The sequence below is a fragment of the Cervus canadensis genome, chromosome 32 (assembly GCF_019320065.1).
Source record: "Cervus canadensis isolate Bull #8, Minnesota chromosome 32, ASM1932006v1, whole genome shotgun sequence".
Classification (NCBI taxonomy): Eukaryota; Metazoa; Chordata; class Mammalia; order Artiodactyla; family Cervidae; genus Cervus; species Cervus canadensis.
The window spans coordinates 28,331,625-28,344,224 of record NC_057417.1 but is presented as its reverse complement, the minus strand read 5'-3'; the positions used below and the strand labels follow the sequence as shown (position 1 = coordinate 28,344,224).

The window sequence follows — 12,600 nt, the reverse complement described above, 5'->3', positions numbered from 1 at the left end:
CTTTACCAGCTGAGCTACCAGGGAAGCCCATGTTCAGGATCACCCCAGGGATAAAGTAGCAATAACTGCCATAATAACTCACCACCAGTACTGAGGGCAGTACCATGTGCCGAGCACCATGCTAGGTGCTCAGTATTCCGGTGGCTCTCTGTCTGCGGGTCCCACATCCAGGGGTTTGCAGGGCCGAGTGCCCCACGCTGTTCTATGTAAGGGACTAGTGCGTCTGTGGACTTGGTACCTCAGAGGTCCCGGAACCAGCCCACTCTAGGTGCCGAGGGACAGCTGTCCCATTTAGTCCTCATGAAGCCCTGCGCCACGTGTGCTGTTACCCCCATTTTATAGATAAAGAAACCGAGGCTTCGAGAAGTTAAGCGCCTTGTGCAGGGTCTCTCCTGCTCAGTGGCTGAGCCAGGACCTGGCTCGGGTCTATCGGGCCCCAGCCCACCAGCGCCTCACTGCCTCCTGCACTTGTTTCAGGCATCCCACCAAGGCCTGCAGTGCAGAACCCATGTGTTTTTTGGGTTTTTCTTTTCCTTTCTTTGGACAAACAGATGCTCTGCAGACATGTTGAGATAATTAAATAAGATGGTGTATGGGGTGTGGAGCCAGGCCTGGGATCTGGCCCACAGTGCAGTGAGCATCTGCGAAGTCCAGAGGGAGACTCTCCAGTGGAGGGACGGCCTGGAGTGCCTGCTGCCGTCCAGGTAGGATACTCCGCAACTAGACTCTCCTGGCTCCCAGCAAAGAGTCTGGGGTCAAAGAACGGAGCTGAGGGCTCTTGGGCTTTTCCCCCAAGTTGGGCCCACACTGTGTGCCTCCCGCCCTGCTCATGTCCATCAGGAGAGGTCCTGAGGCAGCACCAGCCCCACCAGGCCCCCATCCAGGTGTCTGCTCAACCGAGGTTTGCAGGCACTGTCCTGGGTGCTTCCTGACTACTCTACCTCCAGATAAACCACAGAAATTTCAGTGGAAGCTGCTTAGTTCTCCGTGAAAACTCATATTCAACCAGATTCCAGTCCTAAAACCTTCTGATCTGGGCCGATCTCAGGTCTGCAGAGAGAGCCTGGAGACATACCCTCAGGGACCCCACACCAAGATCTGGCAGCGGCAGTGGTCCCGCAGCGAAGGCCCCACAGTGCCAGCGTCTGCAGTGGCTCCTTGTCTCCCTCCCTTTCGCTCAGAGGTCATTGCTGCTCCCATCTCATGGGTGAGCCACCAACCGACGTGCCCACAGGGCTCAGCTTGTGAGTGACAGAACTGACTCTGGGTTCCGGGCCGTGCCAGGTCCGAAAGCTCCATGTCCATCCTTCTTCCTATCTGTCTCCTATTCTGTGAACTCGACCACATCTTACATGTGCCCTGCATCCAGCAGCAGTGAGTCTCATCCTCTGAAGGTGCTTTGCGTCCCAGCAGCACTGGGTAATCTTGTAACAGGAAGTGTTTCCCCGCTGTTGGACCACAGGGAGGAGAATGAAAGAATCGCTCCTTCGTGAGCACCTTCTGAGCATCTTTTGTTGGAAAAAGAGAGCCTGCTACCTCCCGTTTGATTGTGAGGAGAAACCATCATAATAGAGAAAGTTGGCCAGAGGTCTGAAAAAGGAATGAGGGCAAAGCAATTCTCCACAATGGAAAATACAAACATAAGAAACTGCCCACAAAGACCGCAGGAAAAGATGGGCTAAATGGGGGCACATGGGATTCAGGTGAGCATCGCAAGGCTGGTGGGCCAGGTGGGAATCTTCTCTCCAAGTTCTAGAATGTTCTGAGTCGGCTTTAAACTGTGATCATAGACATGGCTGATCAAGCAGAGCCTGAAAGGCAACCAGAAGCCCTACAGATGGGAAGGGGCTGTTGATTCAAGGATGGAAGTTGTTCACCCCAGGCTTGGAAAGAAGCTAAATGGCCAGGACCGTCTGCTGGCTGAGTCTTTGTGTTTCATGTCAAGCTGTCCTATTTGCCACAAAAAGCTCCTTTGGTTGGGAGACAGGGGGATGAAGTTGCAGGTAAAGAACAAACTAGGCCAAACGCACCTTCATAGAAGAAAGCACCCTCTGCTCACCACTGTATGCCAAAGGCTCTTCCTGGTGAGAAGGCCCTGCAGGGCTCTGAATGAAATCAGCCACTTGGGCTCACAGAGTTGAGTGGAGCACATCAGAGCATCCTCATACCCACGAAACTTGCGGTCACGCCCCTGGGCCTTGCCAAAGAGCCCCTAACCTCCTACCCAGTGGACCATCTCTCCTCCGAAAACCCTGGAGTCTGGGGGATGCCATCCAGAAATGCAAACGCATTTCCCTGATACCTGGTACCGATCCCAGTGACAAAGGAGCTGTGACTCTCATCAGCAGGGTCCCACCAGCGGTGTTGACAACTAACCATACTCATCAACTGGCCTCGGGTAGTTTGTGAAAAGCCACTCGCTGCTTTTAAAATGCCAGGACAGCATTTCTTCACTCAGTTTGCCATGTTGGGGGATTTCATACAAAGCGGCTTTTTCCTTGTTCTGTTTTGCACTTTTTTAAACTTTTTCCATCTATTTTCATTGAGTTTTGTTACAACCTCATGGCTGCCGTGTGTGTGTGTGTGTGTGTGTGTGTGTGTGTGTGTGTGTGTGTGTGTGTGTGTGTGTGTGTGTGTGTACGCATCCACTCAACACCAGCCCCACGAGGGAAGGACAAGGGACAACTCCACAGTCGTCACCTTCCACTGTGCATGTCTAGGCTGCTTCAGGATGCTGGATGCTTCACAGGGGACGCAGTCAGCGAAGGGCCTTAACCTTGGGCCTGCTGTGACCGGGTCCCATAGACCAGGTGGTGTGAACAGTAGACACTTACTTCTCACAGTTCTGAGGCTGGAAGTCCAAGGTCAAGGGAGCGGCGTGTTTGGTGTCTGGGGAGCTCCCTTCCTTGTTCACAGACAGCATCTTCCCACTGTGACCTCACATGGCAAAAATGGCGAGGACGCTCTCTGAGGTCTCTCTTTTTTTTTTTAATCTGGGGTCTCTTTTAAGGCCCTGATTCCACTCCTGATTCCACCACCCCCCTCCATGACCTCATCACCTCCCCAAGGCCCCACCTCCCTAACACCATCATCACACTGGAGGTTAGCATCTCAGCTTTTGAATTTGGTGGGAGGGACACCACATTCAGTCCATGGCTAAGCCCACCAGCCTGTTTCAGACACGACCACTAATAAAATCCCCCTCTGTTTGCAGCAACTGGAAGAAAAACTCAAGGGACAGGCTGACTATGAAGAGGTGAAGAAAGAGCTAAAGTAAGTGTGGAGATGCCAGTTGGGCCCTGCACAAGCCAGTGCTCATTGGGGACGTTTGCTAAGGAAGCCCTGTGCCTGTTGGGGGACAAACCCAGGTCCTTGGCTGACCCCCCAGCACTGGGCCGACTCCTAGGCTGCCCAGCATCGCAGATGTCTGTACTCAGAATTCTTCAGACTCTTTATAAGACTCTGTGCATAGAAACTGCCAGCATGTACGGAATCAATATGCCTTTATGGGAAATATAAAATACGAGCTTATTTTATAGCTGTAAGTTCCCAAAACAGAAGGAGAACAGAGCAAGGTAGCGTGTTCCAGCCGAGGGTGCATACCTCCCTGGCCACACCTCCACCCGGGAGACAGTGGCTGAAAGCGTGTCCTGCTTCAGTGCTGGCGCCCACGCTCTCATGCCTAGAAGTTCCCTCCCCAGGCCCCACCACCCAGCCTGAGCCTCCCACCATCTCAGACTCCTCTCCCCAAGCTGCCCTGGGCCCACCTGGAGCCCTCACCTCAGAGACTCACCCGGCCTCTCCCGGCCCCCGCCCCCATGGCCAGGTTACCAAACACTACAGAGGGGTGCCTGCAGACTCGGGTCCTCTCCCCTGCTGTTGGCCGGCTCTGCTTCCCCCTCAGGGCACCCTTCTGCCCCCAGCTGTGCCCTGACCCCCTCCCCAGCAGACCCCCTGGTGCCCTGCCTGATGGAGGCAGCTCCCACCTTTGCCTCGAGGTGACTCCCTCTGGTCTTGGCTTCTCCCCGCTGCCCCCACCACTCCACCCCACCCCTCCATCCTCCTACCCCCATCACTCCAGACTGACCCTGCCACACTGATACCTTCCTTCCTTCGCCTTCCCGCTCATCCATCAGCCCTTTTCTCTCTTGCTGATAGTTTTAATTTCTCCTTTTAAAATGAGCCAACACCCACTCACCATGCTGTTCTTTGGATTCTTAATTTCATTCCCTTGGGTTTGCTGGTTGGGTGGAGGGGGGAAGCCCACTGGAAGTCCTCTTTGACCTTCTCGACCCCATGTCAGTAGCCTCAGGGCTCCCCGAACATCCTCACCCCCATGTCACAGACAGCCTTTGCGCACTTCCTTGATTGGCCCCTCGGCTCTCTGCATCTCCAGCTCCTCAAGCTCTGTCCCCTCCCCAACCCTATTTCCAGCTTAGGGAGGATACTTTTTACTTCTGTGCCCACCTCCCCATCCCTTTCCCTCCTCAAAAGAAAACATGAGTGCCTCTGTTCGTGTGGGCCCTCTCCCAGTGTGGAATCGGAAAAGCTGACGTGGAAGCCTTCGCCAGGCCCCCACCCTTCCCAGCCTGAGGCCCGTCCCACATGCCTTCTCCTTCGAGCTCACCTCCATTTCCAGGAGCCAAGGCTTCTAGGCCCCTCCCTTCTGCTCTCTCCCAGCTCCACCTGCCCAGCCGCTCGCTGGTTCTCAGCCCCTCCAAGAACAGAGCCCCCCACACTCCTGCCGGCCCTCGTGTTACCTCTGCATATGCAGCATCCCCCCAAACACAGGCGTCTCTGAGAGCCCCATTCAGGTGGCTTTTCTGTTAAAATGCGTCCCTGGCTTCCCACTTCCTCGTGATGCAAGCGCCCTCTGGACAGTCACTGGTGTCCCTTTCTGTCTCCCCCATCTCCCCGAGATTCCCCCCGCCCCACAACTCCAGAGTCTAGCAAGCACCTTGCTCCTTCACAGCCCTTCTCAAACCCTGATGACTGTTGAGACAGACGCGTCTCCTGCCTGGGTTTTCTCCTGTTCGTGCTGTTAGAAGCACCTGCAGGGCTCCTGAGGCCAAGGAGTGGCTCTGACTCTGCACAGCGCCAGGCACATAAGAGGCTGTCGGTAAATTTGTTGAATAAATGAAGAGACACAGTTTTTAGTATAAACTCAGACGCACTTAGTCTTTTCTTACATGATCCTAAAGAAGCTCACAGACAAGAATATAGTTGCAAACAACGTGACAGCCACTAAGAAAAGACAAGCTTGTCCAGACTGCTTGCCTCTCTTCTCGCGGCTGATGCAACACGGCCCAGCGTTCTTATTATTCTTAGTAGCTCATCGTAAAATAAAATTATGAGCTCCTCCTTGTTCCTGTTTTGTTAGTTTACACGACAGGAGCCACTATGAAGACACAACCGCAGGGAAACCGAGGGCGGTCGGCTCCTTACTGAACCTCTTGGGGGCCATGGCAGAGAGGGGGTCCCCGGGGCCCTGGGCACTTTTCCACATGAGTGGATGGCGCTGCCACGGAGCTTAAAGAAGGGCCAAGGCTCGAGTCAGGGCTGGGGGAGCGCAGGTGGCCCAGTGCCAGGGATGGAAGCTGCCCTCTTTCTTGAGCGTAAGGGGAGCACCCCGGCTCCTTGGGGCCATGTGGACCCAGAGAAAGAACGTTCACGTGTGCCTCACTCTGCAAATAGCTCTCCTGGGCGCCCCAACTCGCTCAGCTCTCGTACTTGTTGAAACAGGCCATGACCACAGTGGCTTCTGTGATAAGGAGGACAGAGGGGAAATAAGCCCGGCGGCCCACACCTTTGTGGTGACTCCTTCCCCTGCCTGGGCACCAGGACAGTCCCCTGCCACCTGTGAGGCGCCTGGTCATGGGGCCTCACTCTTGGTCAATCTTCCTGACTTCCTTGTTAACAGCTTTTTCAGCCCCTCTCGGCTTTACAAATACATTCCACTTACAGCCATGTTATGTCTGTGTTCAACTTAACTTTAAAATTATACTCCGAACAGACCTGGTGTGATTCCATATGGAATGATTTACATGCTGGGCAAGAAACTTTCACTGGCCAACTGCTAGTTGAATAGTTATTCCAGAGCCGCTATCGGATGATAAGGCTGCCAGCAAAGTTGTTAAAGTTGTCAGTTCCTCAGTTCCTGGAGCTCAGGGAGCATTAGCAGGTCTGCCCCCCTCCCTGCCCGCCGCAGGTCCAAGCAGGGGTAACGGCTCTGTCTTGCTCTCCACAGCATCCTGAAGTCCATGGAGTTTGCGCCGGCCGAGGGAGCTGGGACGCAGGTACACAGTCTCCCTTTGCTTTTCGTGATCATGTCGCTGCTTCACCATAGAGGTTGTTTCTTCTCAGGAACATTTCACGAAGTTAAACCAAATTATCTTTAACTTAAAAGGGGCAAAAAGAGAAAAATCAGTGTTTTTCAAGCTGGTTAACTGAGTTCACGTGAAGTTGCAATTTAACATGGGCAGGTACTAAGAACGTGGGTACAGACACTCTCAGATTGTGTTACAGATCAGCCCCAAATGGACTGACTTAGGAATTTTTATGATCTACTGCCTCACGTGGATGAGAAACAAGATGACGGTGGTACACGGTAACCCAGTGGCCAATTAAAATCTTAAGTCATCACGTGACACCCTGTTCCTGAGGCCCAGAAGGCAGCCAACCCTCGGTGGCTGGCACCAAAAACAGGTCACCTTTGCAGGGCTCTCTGACAGGTGTCAACCTGTCCTATTACTGAAGGAAGCAGAGGTCTAGACGCTCAGATCTGGGGACAGAAGAGAATAATTAGCTGTCTGCAAGCTGTGTGAGCCTAGAAAGAGAAAACTCCCTTCAACCAAAATGAGTGATTTCAGAAAGGAACTTGCATGTTCTCCACATGCATGGAGCATCCTTGGGAGGCTGGAGGCGGGTCAGATCAGAGCAGGGGCCGTGGGGTCTGGTAGCCCACGCAGCCAGGTGCAGCCGGCCCCGCGATGAGCTCAGCTCTGCCCTGTCTAGGATGCATCCAGGCCCCTGGAGGTGCTGCTGCTGGAGAAGACCCGCTCGCTGCAGTCCGAGAACGCCGCGCTGCGCATCTCCAATAGCGACCTGAGCGGTAGGTTGATAAGTTCTCGCGGCCGCTCGGCCCCCACCAGGGGGTCGAGGAAGAGGAAGGCGAACCGTGAGTCTGGGCAGATGCATGGCGGGCGTCACTGGGCGATGGGAGATGAGAGCCTTGACTAACGAGTGTCCGTCTTCCTCCTCGTCCTCCTCACCGCCCCCCTCCGCCCCCACCCTGGCAGAGACGGTCCAGGCGAGGCGCGGCAGGCCGCAGGGCGTCTGCGGAGGGCAGGCAGGGCCGTGCTGCGGGGTCACCCCCCGCCGGCGCGCGCGTTCCGTGGCTTTTCTGGTCTCTTCCGAGTTGTGCGGCCTCTGCTGTGGTGTTCCTGGGCTACTTGCAGGGCCGGGCCCTGCCCTGCCCGGCTCAGTGGCGCTTTTCTTCCTTTGTCAGGTTGTCCTTGGGAACGCCTCCCCCATCCTTAGCCTTTCTTTGCTCATCCCAAAGTGGTGGCGTCACTGACTGCTTCGGGTTTTGGCAGCTGGTAAAGCGTTTAAGAGTGTCTCGGGCTCCGATGATATTACATTCTTAAAAATGTGCGTGCCTTCGATCGAGTGGACTCGGTGCGGTACATTCGCCTCAGAGCAAGTGGTGTGAGAATCCGTTGGTCCCAAAATGTCAGTGTTTGCTGCTCCTCAGGTGGGGCCCTTTCTGGTTATAGCTCGAATGCTGGCGGCCCGCTGAGAGGCCCGCGATCTGCCGACTCTTTACTGTGTGTGGTACCGGCTCCTTGTCACGTTAGGAGTTTGAATCTCTGTCAAGGGGAAACTCTCCAGGCTGCAACGTACAAGAAAGGTGCAAACATGAAATGCATGTTGCTTGTTTCGGGGGGCCTCGTTTGGCTAATTTACAAATTCAATCGAAAAACAAACCAACACACCTCATTGGCCCTTGTTTTTTAAAAAAAATGCACTTTTTTTTTCCCTTTTGTGGGGCAAACTTTGCATCTTGGTCTTGGTTTTTTTTCCCTTTGGAATCCCCCATAATGCATTATGTTTGCCCTTCCTTGTAGGGTCAGCCAGGAGAAAAGGGAAAGACCAGCCTGAGAGTCGGCGTCCTGGACCTTTGCCGGCCTCCCCTCCTTCTCAGTTGCCCCGCAACACGGGGGAGCAGGCTTCCAATACTAATGGTACACACCAGTTCTCACCAGCGGGGTTAACGCAAGACTTTTTCAGCTCATCCCTGGCAAGCCCCAGCCTGCCCCTGGCTTCTACGGGAAAATTTGCACTAAACTCTCTCCTCCAACGACAGCTAATGCAGTCCTTCTACTCCAAGGCCATGCAGGAAGCAGGAAGCACAAGCATGATTTTTTCAACAGGTCCATACAGCACAAACTCCATATCTTCCCAAAGTCCATTACAACAAAGCCCAGATGTAAATGGCATGGCCCCATCCCCCAGCCAGTCAGAAAGTGCTGGGAGCGTCTCTGAGGGCGAGGAGATAGACACTGCAGAAATCGCCCGGCAGGTGAAAGAGCAGCTGATCAAGCACAATATTGGACAGCGCATTTTCGGACACTACGTCTTGGGACTGTCTCAGGGGTCCGTGAGTGAGATCCTGGCCCGGCCCAAGCCGTGGAACAAACTGACGGTGCGCGGCAAGGAGCCATTTCACAAGATGAAGCAGTTCCTCTCAGACGAGCAGAACATCCTGGCTCTTCGCAGCATCCAAGGCAGACAAAGAGGTGAGCGACTCGCGGTCGGCACCCACGTGTGAGCCCGGCACAGAGCTGCGTGTGTGCACACGTGCACATGTGGGTGTGTGATGATACATGTGTGCCTCACATCAGGTACAGCTCACAGTCCTGCCATTTCCAGAGCTCAGGGCCCACAGGCACGAGCCCTTAGCCTCGGGGGGGTCTGGCCTCTGAAACTCACTCTGCACCTCACATGAGGTGGACTCGCTGTTGAGCACCACATACTGGGTCAGAGGGAATTAACGCATGACACCTGATGCGTTTCGTGTCCAGCAGTCCTTTCGGCCTTGGGTGCTGGCCTCGGGTGGGGAGGGGCCCGTGGGTGCCACCCGCCCTAGAGCAGCAGCAGCAGCCAGGGCAGGCCTCACGTGGCGCTGGGTCCCCACGGAGGGCGAGCCGACCACGTGGGCCCCCTTCCTCCTCCCTGCACACAGTCCCGTGGCCCGTGATCAGCACACTCCCCATGTGTTAAGTCCCGTTAGCGACCTGTTCAGCATCATAAGCAAACATACCTGCCTTGAGTAAAATACATTAAAGTATTAAAACACCCTTTGTACCCCGACCCTCCGTAAAAAGATAAAAAGCCCACCCCATCCCTAATTGCAGGAACTCCTTCCCTCTTTAACAAACGATAGGCGATCCTTCTGCCAAAGCAGCACTGATAGAGAAAGGGAACCTTATCAGACAGAAATACAGACTCAGAGAAGGGAGACATTTTAAACAGTGTCTGTTTGCACAAAGGACATTGATCCTTTTACGGCAATGTTAACTGGGATCGACTGTCTTTGGATGATTCATGTGAGCTTTGTTCCGGGGCTGGTGGGCGATTCGCTGGGCGGCAGAGCTCCCTCCGTCTGACCCCCACAGCGCTGATGCCGCAGGCCGCCCCCCAGTTCTGTCCGATCCCCTCTGGCGGCAGAGCCGTGGCCTCTGCAAGCAAGTCAGCCAGGGAAGGGCCTCTCAGAAGTTTCTAGTGACTCCCAAGCGGCATAGGAAGCCCTGAGCCCTCTCTGTAGCAACAGGCGGCTCAGATTTCATGTCACGCAGCCCACATCGTCAGCACCACCATCCCCCTGATTGTTTTGTTCTTACCACACTTGTTTTTCAACAGAGAATCCAGGCCAGAGCCTGAACAGACTCTTTCAGGAAGTACCGAAACGAAGAAATGGGTCTGAAGGTATGTCACAGGCAGGTGTTTTTCTTTGCAGTTAGTAACCTAGGAAGCAGCATGCCCTTAGCTGTGTATTTGGGTTCAAACTGTATAGTGTGATTCTGGCCTGGAACCTGATGGAAAAACAGAGCTAGTAAGTATAAAACAAAGCACGGGTTCAAGTACACACGGCCCCTCCCTCCCCCACCGTGGCCCCGCACTCTACCGAGTGCGGGAGGGGGTGGCACCCCTAAGAATCAGCCCCAAACTGCAAATCATGCCCCCCCTTCACATTCAAATTACAGCTCTCCCTGTGTTCTCAGAAGCAGGTGAAAGAATAACCCTTTGTTGCTCTGAAAAAAATCAGGTGACCGAGTCAGATGAGATACTGCTGCTTCCTTGTCCCTTCCCCAAGCTCGGAAATCCGTCGAGGGTGCAACCGATCAGACAGATTCCAAATGTGGCCGGCTCGCTCGCCCATGGGTCCCGGCGAGCCAGCCCCCACTGCCCTCCTCGGAGCTGCAGCTTTAATGGGGTTCTGTGCCGGTGGTTGGCTTGTTTTGATGATTTGATGTGGCTGTTCATACTTAGTAAGGTATCAACCAGTTAAAACATGTGGACGGCTTCTGGGAAGCATCGAGGCCAGCCCCCAGGCCAGAGTAGCTGCAGTGCATCTGGACACGTGGCTGCTCACCATGTGACCAGAAGACGGGATTCTTGTCCTTTAGAAATGTCCGCAGGCTCCTCTCCTTGTTCATGTGATAAGAGACCCGAAAATTTTAACTTAAGCCTCCCTTTGTACATCCAAACGATGGCGGGAGGATCAGCCTCGACCCCTTGCCCCTTCTGCCCATTTTTCCTCTCTGGCCTCAAGGACGTACATGTACAGGGAGGGCCTTAAAGATATCCCAAGCCAAAGCAGCTTGTGGAGTTGCTTTTAAACGACTCACAAAAAAAAAAAAAAAGCCTTGCCCTTTAATCCTTCATTTATATATATTTATATATATACACACACACTGAATTAAATGATTTGCTCTCCCTGGTCCCAACCCACGGGTGATACCCAGCTTGGATAGTGTCAGAGCTGGTCCCACTGGCCAAACACTGTTTGACACCAGGTGGAGTCAGCAGGAAGCCCTTCCTGCCCAGGGTCGCCGTACCTGCTGTGAAGTCACCCGCACAGCAGGTACGGGTAAGCGGGAGGCCGGCCTGCCTCCTTGTCATCGCCGGCCTCAGCTCACCCAGCTATTTGTCAGAATGCCATCTTTGTGCAGCACTACATTTTGTTCCAGGTATGGGTTTGATGTCATCGGTATGGCTTCTCCCCGCAGGTAACATCACCACCCGGATCCGAGCCTCTGAGACCGGGTCTGACGAAGCCATCAAGTCCATCCTGGAACAAGCCAAGAGGGAGCTGCAAGTCCAGAAAACCGGTACGGAGTTCAGGATTTCCACCACTGCCTTCCACGCTTATGTCGTGAGCGTTCTGTTCAGCAGTAATTAACTTCGTTTAAAAAGAAATAGAGAAAAAAAAAGAGAGAGAAAAAAAAAGAAATAGAATGTGTGTTTTCAAGCCTTTAGTACAGGGGGGAGCAGGTCTGTGTGACCTGTGTTTTGCTAATACTTACCATTCTAGGTCATTCCTTAGGCCTAGCCTAGAATCTCCATGACTTAAATGAGCAAGTATGTATCAGATTCCCTTTCTGAAATATAACAGAGGCTTCTGTTATTTGGTATACACTTGACCACACACTGGTGAAAAATAAACTCTTTAACAACTGCTTTAGAGAACAAAAGTTGGCAGGAAGGAGCAGGAAGTGTAAAAGGACCAGTGTCCCCACCTCTGCAGTCAGTCAGCCCTGGGAATCTGCCCTCAGAGCTCCCTGCGAGCCGCCTTGTCTAAGAGGAGGGAACACCAACATTTCAGCTTTTCTCCAGGTGACCAATGATTGAGAGGCACACCAGGCTGCAGATTCAGCTTAGACCTTCCACTAGAGGGGAAACTGAGCACCCACGTTCTCCTCCTGAGGTTCCACACAGACACACACCTGCCCTGTGCCCCTGAAGCCCCTGCTCTGCCCAGTCCTGCCACCAGGGACCAGGGTGTGAGGCCCCACCAGGCGGGGCAGCGGGCAGCGTGACACTGAGCGCCCACCACCCCCTGGCCACGCCCCTGGGCTCCTGAGCGAGGGCCAGCCCACTGGCTCCCTACCCCAGCCCTCTGCTTCCCCTTCCCCTTGGTGTCCACCCCAGAGTCACCCACCCAGAAGGGAATCTGAGCTAACAGAACCGGTGGAATTTTGGAATATAGCACACGAGAATGTTAAGTTTAAAGTCATCCAGGGGACTTCCGTGGCGGTCCAGTAAGTGGGACTTTGCCTTCCAATGCAGGGGGTACAAGATCAATCCCTGGTCAGGGAACTAAGATCGCATACACCTCATGGCCAAAATACCAAAGGTAAGGCAGAAATAATATTGTAACAAATTCAAAAAAGACACACAATAATAGCCCACATCAAAAAAATAATAATAAATAAATCAAATAAATAAATAAAGTCATCTGGGAAAGAGTCCAGGATGGTGTGTCTCAGAGCTTTTGTACAGTTACACCCCCCGCCCCCCACCCCACCCCCCATCTTA

At 53.7% G+C, this 12,600-nt stretch overlaps 1 protein-coding gene across 12 annotated transcripts in view; it reads left to right on the top strand.

Moving 5' to 3' along the window:
- CUX1 (cut like homeobox 1) overlaps window positions 1-12,600 on the top strand; it is a 348,486-nt gene that overhangs the window by 268,582 nt on the left and 67,304 nt on the right. For 4 of the 12 annotated variants that reach the window (XM_043454963.1, XM_043454964.1, XM_043454962.1 and 1 more), the window contains 6 exons: window positions 3,215-3,273; window positions 6,248-6,296; window positions 7,015-7,111; window positions 8,127-8,798; window positions 9,922-9,987; window positions 11,292-11,393. In XM_043454963.1, the coding sequence (XP_043310898.1) occupies window positions 3,215-3,273; window positions 6,248-6,296; window positions 7,015-7,111; window positions 8,127-8,798; window positions 9,922-9,987; window positions 11,292-11,393 (1,045 nt within the window). The remainder of the gene's footprint in view (window positions 1-3,214; window positions 3,274-6,247; window positions 6,297-7,014; window positions 7,112-8,126; window positions 8,799-9,921; window positions 9,988-11,291; window positions 11,394-12,600) is intronic. The other 8 variants (XM_043454969.1, XM_043454966.1, XM_043454965.1 and 5 more) reach the window with 3 other exon arrangements.